The sequence below is a fragment of the Phyllostomus discolor genome, chromosome 1 (genome assembly GCF_004126475.2).
Source record: "Phyllostomus discolor isolate MPI-MPIP mPhyDis1 chromosome 1, mPhyDis1.pri.v3, whole genome shotgun sequence".
Classification (NCBI taxonomy): Eukaryota; Metazoa; Chordata; class Mammalia; order Chiroptera; family Phyllostomidae; genus Phyllostomus; species Phyllostomus discolor.
In genome coordinates, this window is record NC_040903.2 from 157,684,694 (window position 1) to 157,701,343 (window position 16,650).

General features: G+C 41.3%; 1 protein-coding gene across 1 annotated transcript in view; it reads right to left on the reverse strand.

The window, feature by feature from the left end:
- The window catches only part of SPG11 (SPG11 vesicle trafficking associated, spatacsin), a 104,611-nt gene that overhangs the window by 1,825 nt on the left and 86,136 nt on the right, over positions 1-16,650 (reverse strand). Inside the window, 12 exon segments of the mRNA XM_028505521.2 lie at positions 110-265; positions 467-507; positions 510-554; positions 1,016-1,184; positions 2,640-2,747; positions 3,450-3,583; positions 5,558-5,695; positions 6,090-6,288; positions 7,129-7,268; positions 12,376-13,129; positions 13,601-13,815; positions 15,631-15,793. Of these exon segments, the coding sequence (XP_028361322.1) occupies positions 110-265; positions 467-507; positions 510-554; positions 1,016-1,184; positions 2,640-2,747; positions 3,450-3,583; positions 5,558-5,695; positions 6,090-6,288; positions 7,129-7,268; positions 12,376-13,129; positions 13,601-13,815; positions 15,631-15,793 (2,262 nt within the window).

The following is a 16,650-nucleotide window of genomic DNA, read 5'->3' on the forward strand; positions in this document are numbered from 1 at the left end:
TTCTGTCACTAGCTCTGAGACCTTAAGCAAGTCACTCAATCTCTGAGTCCCATTAGACAGCGGGAGAGAGTATGCTGGCAGTGCTGGCTAGGTTCTTCTTCCTTCTCACCTGGTAGAACCGAGGTAGGGACATGATGCAGTCCATCAGCCTATGGCGGCCCAGGTTGATAAGCATGGTGTTCTGGCCAGTGTTCAGAAAATGAATCTGCAGTGTTAGCAACTTGGTGAGCCGGTGACAGTGCAGGGCCTGTCTCACACAGGAGTCCTGAGGGACAGGGTGGAGGGAGGCACAGGTAAAGACTCTGTTGCCATCATCTCCCTCTGAACCCTCCAGAAACTGAACTCTCCCCTCTGCCCCCAGTTGGCCCATGGCTTTCTTCCCCTTCACTTGAAAAGAGCCCAGGGACAAAATTCCTGAAGAAAGCAAGCCCCAAAACCAGTCTGGTGTAAGACTCCCCTTGGTTACCTTGGCATAGCTCTCTGCTGCATCCAGCATCAGAGTCAGGGCTTCAGCAGCAGCTGCTTCAGTTGGTGTCCATCCTTGAGATTGTCCTCTGCAGAGGAGTAAAGGAAACGTGTGGGTGTGTCTGACTCCCAAGGCTGGCTGTTCACTCCACTTAGTGATCACAGCTGGACAGGAAGTATCCCAGCTCGTGTTCACAGGAGGTGGAGATGTGTCACTCAGGTAAAGGGTACTGGGCCAGGAATACACACAATCTGGAGTAGGATTCAGTGCCCCATCTATCAGTGCCCCATCTAGTTCATTTCTTTCTGGAATATCAAGGCAGACTTACATGGTATCAACATACACATTGGTTCCTGACAGATGACACCTGGATACATGAGCTACAAGACCAACAGATGCCTTCCAAGTCCCCTTCCACCTCCTGTCTGCCCAGTTGGGGCCCCAGTGAGTGGCTGCTAGATGCTGAGGTGGGTATTAGTCAATCTCGTGGGCTCTTGCCTTAAGTCCCAAGAACCTTCCCTGTGGGTGTGTGCTGTGACCTCTGCTCACCCCAGGGCTGAGACTCAATCAGTTTCAGTTGGATGCAGGCAGCTGCCTCATGGTTCTCCCCGATCTCCCTGCACATGCTGAAGCACAGGGCAATCATGTTGTGCTTCTCACTGTCCCCAGGGCGGCAGCGTTTGATGTAGTCCAGTAGGGCTGTCTTCAGGGTACCACTCTGCCCAGAAAAAAAGGGAATACCAAGGTCTCAAACAGGGATGGCAAGGCAGGCAGGACTGGCTGAGTCCCTTGGTTCTGAAAGTCCTTAAACACTCCCCAAAAAAGGAAAAAGACAAAAATGAATATATAACTTTACACTATCCTGACTATAAGGAAACAAGTGCATCCACTTTGCTGGTGGCAGTTTGAATGGTAAAACCTGTCAGAAGGAAGAAGCCTTAAAAATGCACACGTATTCTAACAATTCCACTTCTAGAAATCTGTCCTTAAAGAAATAAGCAGAGAGAAGTGCTAAGATGGATATAACAGGAACATTTAATGGCAAACAATTAGAAATAATCCAGATGTCCAAAATAAAGGCTAAGAAAATACCATGTAGCCATTAAAAACTGATACTGATTTAGGGAATATTCATGACATGGTTATTAAGTGAGAGGGGCAGACTATTTCATATTCAGACAGTATGATAAATGTTTTGCTAAAAATTAAATTTGTATGTATATATGTTTGTGGGTATGTGTGCACAGCAAGGGCCTACACCAAAGTGTTAGCAGCGGCTGTCTCCAGATGGTAGATAGACACAGGGCTTTTTTCTGTGTTCTGTTTTCTAAGTGTCTTAATATTGAGCATGCATTACTTTTGTAATAAAGTTATTAAAAGGATATTTAAATGCAGAAACAAAAATGCCTCAAAAACCATTTAAATACCCCCTCGGGGATCTTAAGGCATCCAGGACTTGCCCCTCTCCTGATGACTGGAGTGGTCTGTCCCAAAAGGAGCCCAGCATCAAGGAGTTTTTCTGCTTGGCTATGCCCAAGTTCCCAGAAGCCAAAAGTATACTATGGTTTTTAAATCTTCAGAGGTGAAATGGGCCGAAACAATGAAGCATCAGTTAAATGAATGACTTGAAAATGAGTGACATGCTTGCTGTCACAGAAGCATGCTGAGGACATAAGCCCAAGCCCAAGGGCCCGGCAAGTCAGGGCTTTGCTTCCCAGCCTCCTTCCTGGTTGTCATAAACAGCTCCACAGATTTCCAGGCCCAGGCCTTGGCATTCACTTCCTAACAGCTCAGCAACACTCTTTTTCATGGTCCACTGAAAATTAGCCCTTAGACATGGCCTCTGAGCTGGTCAGCTCATTTCTGTGTGGCTCTTAGGAGAGTTTCTTGCCCCTGTCAGAGCAGTCATTGGGATAGTAGAGGCAGGTGACAGCTGAAGTGGACACGTACAAACTTATTTTCTTCACTATTTAGCATCTTGTTAGGATAATCGCTATGTGGTCTGAATGTAACCTTAAGCTACTGGTTACAGTATATGTCCTAGGGAGGCCTTTAATTCCCTCCCTCCATATACCAGGGGTCTTACTCTGACTGGAATTATTCTTGAGAAAGTCTGAGACTCCTGAAAGTCAGTAGTACATGTCATCCTGGAGCTCAAATACTGTACACCTACCGGATCCAGCTTCTTCCGCATCAGCACTTCGAAGTAGTGTTTTTTATGCAGCAATTCAAATATGTATGTCATCTCATTGTATCTTCCAATGCCAGTGAGGAGACGTACCTGGAAAAGGAGAAGGCAGCTTCGCGCTTCCATCAGCTTCCCTTAGAGTTCTGAGCCAGACCACTACCCTCAAGGTTGCTTGCAGATACCAAGCTCCTGGGGCAGAAGGGGTAATGTCTAGGCTGCCACGCTAAGCTCCCTGTCCTGTGTGCCCAAGAAGAGGCCACTTCTGCAGCATTCAAAAATGCTAGTCATTGAGATACTACTTGCTGTTCCCACTTCTGTTGTCTCTAGAAGTGACTATCCAGTGTTGAAGTGCCACCCTCCTGGCCAGGCATTCTTCCCCTTCCCACTACTGCTTACTGCAGTGCCCAACAGCTTGCTCAGCCACTTGGGTCGCTTTCAAGCCTACAGTATACAGGAGGCTTGAGTTGCCAGCTCATTTCAAATTAGAGATAAGAGGTAGGTCTGAACCTTGTGTTTTGGGAAGATACAGCTGTCTTAGCCCCCCAGAAAAGCAAACTGCTCTGACAAGGAGGATGACAGCCCTGGAGTATAGTGTAAGGATCCTTTCGATTTCTCCTTTGGAGCAATCTGATTCTGATAGAACTCAGTCCAGAACTACCCAGCCAGCTACCGAATAGGCAGTGACACCCAGATGGCAAATTCCCTAACACCACATCAACTCTGAGCTGGTCCCAGCCTATCTGCTCTCTCAAAGGTTTCCTCAGGGTAGAAGGTAGGCATGAGGGGTTTACTTACCACCAGCCCATACTCCTCATTGGGGGCCAAATGGTCATCTGTGAGCAGCCGGGCAGCCTGCAGCACTCGGATGATGCCCTCCATGTGGCATGTCAGCGTGAAGCAGTGATGGGCCAGAATCAGCAGCTCTGTGGCTGGTTAGGTGGGATACTGGTAAGATGGGGCTGTGAACCTGGCCACACACTGTCTAGTTTTGTGCCAGGCAGGAGGGTGAAGGGGACTACTACAGACGGGCTGTCTGGAGAAGGCAGTCTCACCACTCCTCTGAGGTCCCTGACCTCACCAGCTCCAGCTCTGGGACAGTCCTCCAACAGTATCTACATTCCCTCGGTGACAGAACAAGTCTCTGCTCAAAGACAATTGTGTAGTGACTGCATAGTGACCGCTTGAGGCCTTACACATGACAACAAGGAATCTTTGATTTCTAATGATGGAGAAACACTCTGGAGACAAATCGATGGAGTCCATGCCAACCAGAATCCAAGGGCATTCTCTGTATCTCAGTGAAAAGTCTTAGGGCCTAATCAAGTGCCATGTGATGTTCTGCACTTCTAATGGCTTTCTAGATTAATGAAAAACCTGAATACATACAAATGTAAAACTCTTACATATAATCACTGTAAGCACGATTAAAAGGCAAACTGGGAAAAATATTTACAATGTTGAAGATAGAAAAAAGGTTCCCATGCTATGCCTCCTGGGCCTTGGTACCTGTGGAGCCCTCCCCAAACCTACTGGCTGCTGAGCAACCTTGACTACTAGTCCATCTGGCCTTGGTTTGGACATTTCCTCCAGAAACTTTTCTTGACGAGCAATCTGGCTCTTCCTGTGTGTCACACCCGTAGTCTGGAGGCTCCAGAGACTGCTGATATACTTGTTCACCATAACCCTGATTTTTAGAGTACCTGGCACATGGTTGGTACCCTGTAAATACTGTCGAACCGGACTGAGGAGACAGAAAGGTACTTTTAAAATAAAACTCTTCAACCTTTTAAAATATCCATTTATTTGTTCACTAAACATCCATAAAATGCCTTTTTTGAGTCTATCAAATTTGCAAAGTGGAATGAGTTCCAAGAAATGCTACTCTCATACTCTGCTTAAATGGAATAAGAAGTGATTTGTTTTTGGAGTAAAATTTGACTATATATATAAAGCTTTAAAAATGAGCATGCTCTTAAATCAGTTTATCTTAGGGAAATAATCGTGGATGTGCACGTACAAGGTCCAGCAGAGGTAACGCCTGCTTGAGTGTGGTTGGTAGGGTAATAATATGGGTGTAATAAGTTGTAGTTTTAATTTGAACATTTCACCTGAAATGTCATATGGTGTGCTTAAATGTGATATGTTACAGAATTACATGCTTATGATTTTGTAATAAAAAGGGGTGTTATTTTTTAATATAAAATTATTTGCTGGACCCTGTGGATTTGCTTATAAGGAGGTTCCAAAACAGAAAATTGGAAACAATCTAAAGGCCCCACAATAGCATATACAATTTTCAATTGCAGATAAGAGAAATACTGTGTAACTATTAAAGGTGATATAGGAGAATATTCAATGTCATGGAAAGATGATAATGATAACATTCATTAAGTAATTATAAACTATGTACAGTATAATGCCAATTTGAAAAATAAAACCCTACAGACTTGCATAGAAAAAGATCAGAGGGGCACATACTACTTAATGCCTGTAATGAACTAGACACTGGAGAAAGTGAATGGGTTTTTAAATCATACAGACCAAGTTCAAATACCAGTTTTGTCATTTATTAGTTAAATCAATCAACTTTTCAAAGTGTCAGTGTTCTTCTAAAATGGGGACAATAATATCCACTTTGCAAGGCAATTTAAGAGTAAAATAAAATAAATACACCAAATGTTAAAAGGTTACTTTTTGTGTGTGATTTTAAATTTTGGGTTGCTTTCCCATATGTATTTCCTAAACTTTCTTCAATAAATTTACAGCTTTATAAACTGTGCTGGGGGCGTAGGGATCCACAGCAGGAAGAAGGACCAAATTCAATTTTGGAAAGACTAACTCTGGAAGATTTCTTGGAGATCTGCTTGGGCCCCAAACATGTAAGAAAATGGCCAAAAACTTACTGCAAGACAGTTCCCCATGGGGAACGGAGGAAATCTTTTCCAACAACTTCATGCCTACCAAGGTGTGGTCCTGACACAAAGCGGTCAGCTGAAGAAATGCCTGGCTTTCCTCTGCTGGAGTGACCATCTGCTTATGTCCTGTACAGAAAGATGTGGAGAAAGGCGCAGGTGTTACCCTGAGACAGTTGAGAGAGAGACTAGGAAATAGCTTCATGCTGCCCAGGCCTGGGCACCAGTAAATAATGCTGAAGGAGTTCCCAGTGCAGCCCTCCTCTGGGCCTAGTGGTCATCTTACAGAACAGAAGTTCATCAGCTCAGAGAAAGTCACAGCTACTCTAAGAATCATCATAAAACAATAAAAGAATAACAGCCAACAACAACAAAGTAAAGGCAATGTGCTCTCTAGAGAGTGCAGCCTGGCGACTTAAGAGGGCAGCACGCAGGATGTATGTGAACACAACACCCAAATCCTTGACACGGGGTACTTGTGAAAGTTGTCTGAAAGGCTGGGAAGGCCTGGAGGGCGGGGTACCTGTTCCCTCTGACTGGGACAGCAGCTCCCGGGTCACCTCTTCAGCCACGAGCTCAGCCACCCGATCTGGCTCAAGGCCCTGGGTGCTGATGAAGGCTTGGGCTCTCTTGCATCGATCAGGCCGTTGAGAGGCCAAGATTGTGCGGAGCATGGCCTCCCCATCTTGGGTGGCGACATCTGTGTAGGAACAGCCCAACTCCTGAGAGGAAGGCAAAGTCAGTCAAAGCTATTGTTAGGAGGCAGGGAAAAGCTAGCCCTTTCTTAATTCTGATGTGGACTGACTCCATGGCTCACCCTGAGCAGGAATCTTAGAAGAGGCAAGCACTGTATTCTCTTTTTCTGTCACTTCACTTAGGGAAGGAAAGACTTGTCTTCAGGAGCATCAGGTGACTTATCTCGTGTTGAACATTGAGCTATTCAAATGTATGTTATAAAACATGAGAAAGTTGAATAAAAGGCAAGAGCCCCTTCCATGTTCCCACGGTAGCAGCAAAACCCTCACTTTCCAAAGAAGTCTCTGAACCTTATCCAAGGCAAAGGGCTTTAGTGCTCTACTTTATTTCTCTTGTGCTCTTCCACTTCACGTACAGGCTGCTGTTTTTCTCCTTCAGTCAGCACAAAGCCACAAACAGTTCCTGGCTGCTCTAGCTCCTGTCTTTAGGGTCATGACATTCTATTTTATTTTATTTTAAAACTTATTTTGGGCTCTTCCCTCATATGGAAAGGTTCAAATAATTCTGAAGCAAAACCTAAGATATTAGGGTTAGAAGGGACCCTCGTGGTCAAATCATTTATAGGTCCAGAACTAGGGGCCTAGAGAAGTGAAATGTCTTGCCCTAACTTCTGGTTGGCTTGGCCTGGCATCCTCCCCACCATCCCCGAGGGATGGATTTACTGGGGCCAACATCCTGACAACAGCTCTATGCCCAGGGCATGATTATCATCTAATGGGCGGACTTGGCAATGTCCAAAATCCACCGCCAGCTTCCCTCCCTTTCAGGGGGAGCTTAAAATGAAGGTGTTACCCTTTGACACCTACCTTGGAAAGTTCATACAGGCAGAGGACCCGCCGGCAGTAGTTTTTTCCATGGAGGCATCTGCTTGTCAGAATTTCGAGATTAGTTACCACTTCATCACTGGAGGGCAGCATCACAAATGACTGACTATCCAAACTTGAAGCTGGAAGCAAATACAGATTGAAGGGGGGTGGTGACATTTAAGCCTCTTCCCAGTTCACTCTGGCTCCACCTCTCTGCCCACAGCTTCCTGCACTGCACCCTCATGAGTCCCCCTGGGTCTGGTACCACTTCTGACAGGGCCCATACCCCACTTAAACTTCTTCCATTGCCTTTTTCCAGGAAATTCCAGGCTGAAATATTTCAAAGGTCTCATGGGCTACAAAAGACTCAAAGCCACCTGACCAATACTCTAGCGAGCATCATCAAAGCTGACAGCTAGGCTCTCCTCCACACCTCCTCCTTCTCTCAGTTTCCCCTTACATCAAATAAGTCACCAGGTCCCGCTGTCTGTATCTCCAAAACATCTCTCCAGTCACTACCTTACTTCCAGCCTTCATCGACCTGCATCTAAGAGGTTGTTACTATTTCCTGCTGTTGGCCTCCCCTCTCCCATAGGTCAATCTTCCACATATTCAGCAGGATCTTTCTAAAATTCAAATCACACAAAAAATCATCTGGATGAAGGGAATAGTAAAATTAAAATATACTCCTGATCTAAAAAAAATTCTTACTCTGAAATAGAAGAAAACTTTCTTAATTTGATTAAGTGTTTTTATTAGAAAAAATAGTTACATAACACTTTCTAATAACAAAAACAAAATCGAAAAATCTAAATCTGTATCAATAAAGCATTGTGTCATTTAAAGGAATTAGTGAGGGTAGTGTTGAATGGGTAAATGACTTCACTTTTTACATTCTAGACTTCTGTATTGTGCTATTTGTTACACTAAGTGTGTAATACAGTACTTTTACATTTAAGATATTATCCACTAAAAAATACACATTAAAGATGAAAGTAAAAAGCAACCCAGACCATGTTATCCCCCTGCTTAAAACCCTTCGGTAGGAGTTCCAGGCAAGGTGGAGTACAGTCACTCCACCCTGTCTCCCTCACGGAACCCCACATAAAGCCTGGCCACTGCAGACAGTGCTACGTGTGGACTCTGAAATGAAAACAGTGGCAGGTGGGTCAAAGATGACCAGAACTGCCATTGGCCTTCACCCCTAGTAACCTCCAGCCTGAGTGCAGTGCCACCTAAAACCCAGAGCCAAGCACGAAGGATCACAGAGCGAGCGTGCTCCCCAGGAAAAGTCCTCTAGTATGGGCTCAAGGAGTGGAAATGGGAACTCCTACTGCTCATTCTCTCTCATCTCAGCTCCTAAGCAACCCCTTGCCCTTAGTGGTAGAGGCTGAAGCAGCAGCTGGCAAGAGCCAAAACACAGAGGGGAATCTTCTTTTCAGATCAGAAGAGATCTGGTCCCAAGGGGGTGGAGTGAACCTACTATTCCTTTTTGCGTTAGCCTCCAGTAAGTTGGTCCTGAATGCAGGCAATCAGGGAAGTGCATGACAGAATGGGACGACTAAACCTCCAGCTTCTGGCCCAGAGGACTGAAAAGGAAAGCCACAAGAAGCCAAAAGTACTTGGGAGAGAGATTCAGGAAAGCAACACAAAGGTGTTTACAAACACTAGGGCTCACTCTTGGACTTTGATGCATGAACCTGATCCTAACCAGCATATCAAAGATTCTGAGAACTGAATTAACAGATAAACCACTACTCAGGTTGCAGAATGACCTCAGGATGACACACACAAAGATGGACCTGAATAGTAATACAAAGGATTTGAAAACTGAACTGAGTTAGCCCACAGAAAGTGGGTCAGAACTTGCAGCCTAAACCTAACCAGGTCAATTGCCTGCTATAAAATATCAACATTCTTCATAGGATTTAAATTAGACTCAGTGTCTCATAACATACTCTTCAAAATGTCTAGATGCAACATAAACCTACTCAACATACAAAAATAGAGAAAAATCTCAACTCATGAAAAAAAGACGATCAACAGATGATACTCAGTACTAAAATGACACAAATGTTGAAATTGTCTGATAAAGACTTGAAAGCAGCTATTACACAAATGTTCCAACAAGCAATTATGAATGCTCTTAAGACCATCAGAAAGACAGAAAGCTTCAGCAAAGAAATAGAAGGTGTAAAGAAGAATAAAATGAAAATTTTAGAACTGAACAATAAGTGATATTTAAAAATCACAAAAATAAAAAAAACTCAATAGCAGAATGATAATGCCAGGAAAAAAAGTCAGTGAAATTGAAGATAGATGAACAGATATTATCCAATCTAAACAACAGAGAGAAAAAAGGACCAGAAAAAAAATAAACAAAGTCTCAGGGATTTGAGACACTAACAGAAGTTCCAAGATTCATGTCTTAAAAGGACAGGAGTTAAGTGTATGGTGCTGAAAATGTATTTGAAAAAATGTCTGAAAACAACCAAAATTTGGTGGAATACATGAACCTACAGTTCAAGAAGCTCAGTGAACCCCAAATAGGATAAATACTAAGAAATACATACCCAGTCACATTATCAACTAATTGCTAAAGACTAAAGACAAAAAATAATCTTGCAAACAACCAGAGAAAAATGCATTATCTACTTGAACAACAATTAAAAATAAAAAAAAGCATAATCTATATGGGAAAAATATAATTTAAATGATTGCAGATTATTCATCAGATACCATGGAGGTCAAAAGAAAGTGGTACTACATTTTTAAGTGCTTAAAAAAAGGTGAATGTATATATATACTATTTATTATTTATTATGCTTATATATAATATCTAGTATTTATTTACTTATATTTATTATTTAAATATATGTATTTTAAAGATTTCATTTATTATTTTTAGAGGGGAAAGGAGAAAGAGAGGGAAAGAAACATCAATGTGTGGTTGCCTCTTACATGCCCCCTACTGGGGACCTGGCCTGCAATCCAGGCATGTACCCTGACTGGGAATTGAACAAACAATCCTTTGGTTCACAGGTCCACACTCAATCCACTGAGCCACACCAGCCAGGGCAAAAATAATGAATTTTTTATACCCAGCAAAAACTATCTCTCAGATATAAAGGCGAAATAAACGTTTTTTTTGTTGTTGTTGTTTGGTTTTATCCTCAGCTGAGGACATGCTTACTGATTTTTAAAGAGGAGAGAAAAATTGATATGAGAGAAAAACATCAATCCGTTGCCTCTCGTATGCACCCCAACCAGGGACCGAACCCACAACCTAGGCATGTGCCCTGACCAGGAATCGAACCTGTGACCATTCAGTTTAGAGGATGTTGTTCCAACCAACTAAGCCACATTGGACAGGGCAAGATATACTTAGATGAAGAAAAAGTAATAAAGAAAAATGAAGAGAATCTGTTGCTCACAGACAACTCTAAAAGAATTACTAAGAGAAGCCTTCAGACCTGGCCAGATGGCTCAGCTGGTTGGAGCTTTATCCTGTACACCAAAAGCTTATGGGTTCAATCCCTGGTTGGGATGCATATGAGAGGTAACCAATGGATGTTTCTCTCTCTCTCTCTCCATCTCTCTCTTTCTCTTTTCCTTCCCCTTTCTCTAAAATCAACAAACATAACCTCAGGTGTAGATTAAAAAAGAGAGAGAGAGAAGCCCTTTAGATAGAAGGAAAAAGAAATATCAGAAATGAGGGGAAAGCAATAAAAGTTGTAAATATCTGAGCAAATATAATAAATTATTTTCCCCTTGTATTTTTAAAAACATATTTTTTGGTTGAAAACAAAATTTATAACATTATTTGGTGGGGTTTACAATGCAAGTGGATGTAATAAGACAACTAGGATATAAAGGGAGAGAAGTTAATGATCTACATGTGGTAAAGTTTTTGCATTCCAGTAGGAAATAAAATACTGACTTTAAGTAGACTGAAATATTAATAATGTAGAATGTGTAATCTTTAAAGCAAACAATTTAAAAAACTATGAGAAGATATACAGTCAAAGTCACAATAAACTAAAATGGAAGACTAAAAATGTTCAATAACCTAAAAGGCAGGAAAAGAAGGTTTCCTTAAAAACCACAAACTACAAAAATTCACCCAAGACAAAAAAGATAAACGTGATTAGTCATACAAACTATGAGAGAAATTAAATTCATAATTTAAAATCTTCCAAAACAGAAATTTTTCCATTCAGATTGTTACTGGTAAATTCTAATGAACATTTAAAGAAGAAATAATGTCATTTCCACACAATATTTTCCAGAAAACAGATGATTGCTTCCAACTCATGAAACCAGCATTACCCTGATTAACAATGATACTCAGTATAAAATAAAAGGTACAGACTAATATTCCTCATGAACACAAATGCAAAAATTCTCTAACAGCAAACTGATTCCAGTAATATATAAAAAGAATAATGTCCCAAGATCAAGTGGGGTTCTTCCTGGGAATACAAAGCTGGTTGAATATTAAAAAATCAATTAAATTTATAGTCTAAAGAAAAAACACATGATCACATCAATGAATCCAGAAAAAAAAAACAAGACAAAAATCAACAGTGATTGATTCCAAACCCTCTGCAAACTAGGAATAGAAGGGACCATCTTCAACATAACAAAGCGTATCTTCAAAACACCTACAGCTAATATCATACCGAAAAATGAAAGACTGAATGATTTTCCCCTAATATCAGTAACAAAGCAAGGATGTCCACTCTGACCACTTCTATGCAACATCATACTGAAAGTTCTAGCCAGGGCAATAAAGGAAGAAAAAACCAAAAGGCACATAGATTGGAAAGGAAAAAATAACACTGTGTATTCATGACATGATTTTCTCTGTAGAAAATCCCAAGGAATCTACAAGTAAATCCCCAGTTAATAAGTGAGTTTAGCAAGGATACAAGATTAACATAAAAGCTAACCATATTTCTACATACAATGTACAACTGGAACCATGAGGACTATTTGTATAGAATACATTTTAATGAACTAGTTACATGTCAGAAGGATTCCCTCTAATTTTGATACACAGCTAGTTAAAAGACAAGGTAGTTCTATTTCATCAACTAGTCAATTGCCTAGTTTATGGATTGCCTGGAAAAGAGTTGCTATCCTCTTAACTTAGTGTAAATATTATATCAAAGTGATCATTTTCTTCCTGGAAAGAGTGCCAACACACTGTTTAGGACTTAGGGCAGTTTGATCTCCTTTACTTACTGCTTGGGGCTTTCCTTAGAGGAATGTTAGGTTCTTTTTCTTCCTCCAGCAGTTCAGCACTTTGTAGGAGAGCATGGATCTCTGTATGTAGGTCATCCACACTAGCTTCCCCTGAAGCCAGCGCTCTGCAGTGCAATACCAAGGCAACATCTTGGTTATAGAAATGAAAATACCGGCATACTCTACTTGCTTCATGCACACAGCCATCATCCAATAGGCGCCCAATCAAAAAGTTTAGTGACTCCTGCTCTTTCCAATCTAGTCTGTTCTCACAAGTCTCTTTAGATGGAAGACCATTAAGCTCTAAGTATTTTGATGTGTTCAGAGCAGCCAGCTTAGAGAATGAAAACTCACTGGCTAAGCCATCAAAGGGAAGTTCACCACTAGTTGAGATCTGTTGAGAAAATCTGGGCTCTATTTCCTCCTGGTTTCCTCTGAGGGTGTGCTGGGTGATACGGCAGAGCCAGATCTGCTTCTCCAGCTCCTCCAGCTTCTCCACAGGCACCAGGTCCTCCTGAGCAAGCCAGTGTCCTGCCAGGGTGAGCAGCAGATGGCGTTCTTCAGTATTGCTCTGTCCCTCCTCATTTGGGTACTCACATGCCACAAGGGCCTGGGCTGAGAAAAAGGAAGAGGCTGCTTTGCTTGAAATGGAATTTTTCTTAAAATTCTCATGGCATTTTTTCCAGAAGTCAATTCTTGCTTGTTTCAGGGACCACTGGTCAATGTGTTTTAAGGTCTGCATTTCTTGTGTTATCTGTAAAATTTAATGATGTGAATCTTAGCCTTTCCTAGGTAAGGAAGTATCATAAAAGCTACTGCTCTCTAATTATACCACACTTTTTAAAACCAAGTCAGAAGACATGGGACATGGCTACAGATGATCCTGGGTATTTTATCTGGAAAGTTAAGGCATGAAAAACAATTCTAAATGTATCTAATTGTATAGGGTTCAAGGACAGCCACCTATATTTAACTCTGTTCAAAGGAATATAGTTGTAGATTATCCTGTAAGCTAACCTTACATTTCAAACATACATTCTTCAATAATGGAAATCCCATGCTCATCCATTTCTGAAACTAATGTGTGTCAAAAGTAAAAAAAAAAAAGAAAGAAAGAAAGAAAAAGAAAACTCATCTCCTATAAATCACATAGCTCATTTGAGTCTTTGTTTAATGCTGGTTCAAAAAGCTAAGATTTTAAGTAACTTAAAAGACTTAATGTTACCTCTTCAATAACCAAGTTGTCCACAGGTAACTCAGCTAACTCTGCTACCCTTCTAGCCGAAGCAAACTGTCCATTTGTCTCCAGTTTTTCCAAAATAAATCTACATTCATGCTGAAAATTCTCAAGGCTATAGCTGGTAATAATTGCATGATTAATAGTTATGGATGTATCCTTCAAAATTTGGCTTAGGACACACAGCTTCTTTATATCTGGACCTGTGCCAAAGAGAAGAGGATATAAACACTTCATCAATAAAATGCCACTATGGCATTTTAAGAGTAACTATCAGGAGGGAAATATGTAAATTTAACATAATAATGTGGTTAAAGGAAAAACAAAAATGTCTTTTTTTTACTCTGGTTGAAGAGCACAGGAAGCCATAGGCAGCTCCTTTATAGAAGAACTCTTAGAGGTTGGCACATGGACTCAATTCACGTATCTGGTTTTAAACACAGGTCAGAGGTTGGTAGTCTACTGTGTAGCTGCCACTCAGTCAATCTTGAAAAGATTTGGCCATTCATTCAAGTTAGTCACATTTCTTTCTGGATTTTTCTCCTACCTTGAACAAATTTGTTTTTATGACTGTTCACTCATTCATTCAATGGGGTGTCATGTGGATTAAGACACAGAATTTATAGGGCAGTTAAAACTGAAGCTGGCCAACAGCCAAAGCTGTATGTAATGTGGCACATTGTACTTGGAATGGAGCATCACTTGCTTCTCTGGTTACCTATCTACTTAACCTGGTGAGACCCAGTTGAGCTCCTACTGATGTTCCTGAGGAATTCTTACCATCAGTAACATGGGGAATTCTCTGCCAACAGCTTATGTGGCTAGGTTTGCTCCCACTCCCAAAAAGTCTGTGAGAAGACTTATGTGTGCCCTACCATAAAGGAAGAGTCTAAAAACATTCCATAACAGCCTGCTCCCAATGTCACCTGCTGGGCTGCAGTCTGATTTCGGTAGTTCTAGCGACAGTGCGACATCCTGCACAATAACCACCAGTGTGAGCATGCTAAGTTCCTTTGCTGGCATCATATAAAAAAATAGGTTTAAAAAATATTTCTTTTCTCCAAGCACATATGTGGTACACACACACAAATATTCTATAATATAATTTAATTTGATTACATGAATAAAAGCATTATAGTAAATGTTAACAATCTAGACAATCCTTGTGATTTTTCAAAGATAGAGTAACTGACAAGAAAACAGGAAATTCATTTCTGAAAGAAAAACTTGCTAAAGATCAATGAAAACACTGATATATTAAGAGGATCTACTTTGGTCTACATAGTTATCTTCTGCACCCTGCATGTACATGTAGGAAACAGCCCTCTTTTCTTCCAGTCATCGGCCTCACAGCCTACAACAATGGCACTGCGCCCAGCCGCCCAGCATCCTCTGTGTTCTGTGCAAACGTGAGCTCTCCAGCTGAACATGTGTGAGTTTAAATGTAGTAAAATAACCCTAGTAGTGAAAATGTCAGAATCTAGTGTTACAGAATAATATTATCATTCAACAAACACTTGAAATTATCAAACAGGTAGAAAAGAGGGTAAGGCAATATTGGTTTCATTCAATAAACAACAAGCTTAGAGACTGCCACTGTCTAGAAACACCTGCAAAAAATAAGCACAATTTGTCTCTAAAACCCTCAGAATGAATTAGACGTTCCTGAAACAAGTCTGTGACCCTGAGCAGTGATGACATGTTTAGGTTACTTGACAGAGAAAAGAATGACAGTGACAGGCTAGTGCAGAAGCTAGCCAGAGGGTAAACACGGCTATTTGACAGCTGCTTAGAATGAGTAGATAGTTCTACTGTCTATGTGATATGCTGTTGTGCTATGCTTTGAATGCTTTACCCATGGCGGAACTTTCACAACCTCATCTTCAAACCCTGTTACAGACCATAAATGTAATGTTCTATGTCATAAGTATTTTAATTTCCTGAATGCCCTTCTAAAATATGTCAAGATTAAGAAAGCTAACTTCTTAACAGCAACCTGAATGTAAGGTTTGTCTTACCATCAGAGAAGAGATGCTCTATTGCAACCAACAGCTGTAAAAGCTTCCCCAGCTCATACTGGGTCCTACACTGCTGCAGCATAAGCTTCAGAAGAAAACACACCTGCTCCTTCAGCCATGGAACGGGGATGGCAGTGTGGACCTTTATGGCTGCTGTTTCAAGCTATAAAAAAAAGAAGAGGGTCAGGGAAAGTGCTTTCACAGGAACAGCAAATCAAAACCTCTGAATGTGGGAATATGTAAGAAAACCAATGTGCTATCAAAAGCCACTTCTTATCACAAAAGGGGATGCTTCTTCAAGTCCTTTTGACAGCAGGAATCTGTAGTGTGTGGCTCAGGAGAGTGGCAAAAATAAGCCCTCCTTGGCAGATGTGTAGTTTGTGTCTTTGTGAGCCATCTCCGTGTAGAGGCCTGTGTATGAAAGTCAAAGATGGGAAAGACACCTAAGACTACTTTGGGGTGAACTGATGCAAATACCCCCAGTTACTGACTACCCTACAGCCCTGTGAGTTGCTGTGAAATAACCAGGCATATTTCACTGAAGAGCTATTTCAGAGGGTACAGGCCTGCTCTTGAGCCCAGGGGATTTGAAATTCACATATGAAGGAAGACCTCTTAGACTTGCTTAACACTGCCGAGCTGATTCTACTAGTTAGCTTGTAGTTTATAATATTGCTGGAGAAGGATCTCAATTAAAAAGCCTGGGTTTATGTCGTTTCCATGAAACGCTAAAAATGGTAATTGGAAAATAACCCCAAGTAGCAGGCCTCATTAGTTTGAATCAGACCATGATTGCTTAGTCTTTATTTACTGGTTTACCTATCTTTGTTGCTTTAAAAAGAGGGACTGCAGCAGGCAGATGATGGAGCTGGTTAAAGGAAAAAATATATGGAAATAAAGGACCGAGACTAGAATGGAGAAGCTGCATTGTCTCTCTGCAGGAGGATGGAGCAGGAGCAGTCAGGCAAGAAGACTAAGAAACCTGGGAAGACCCAACATGAAACTCTAACTGTTAAGCTC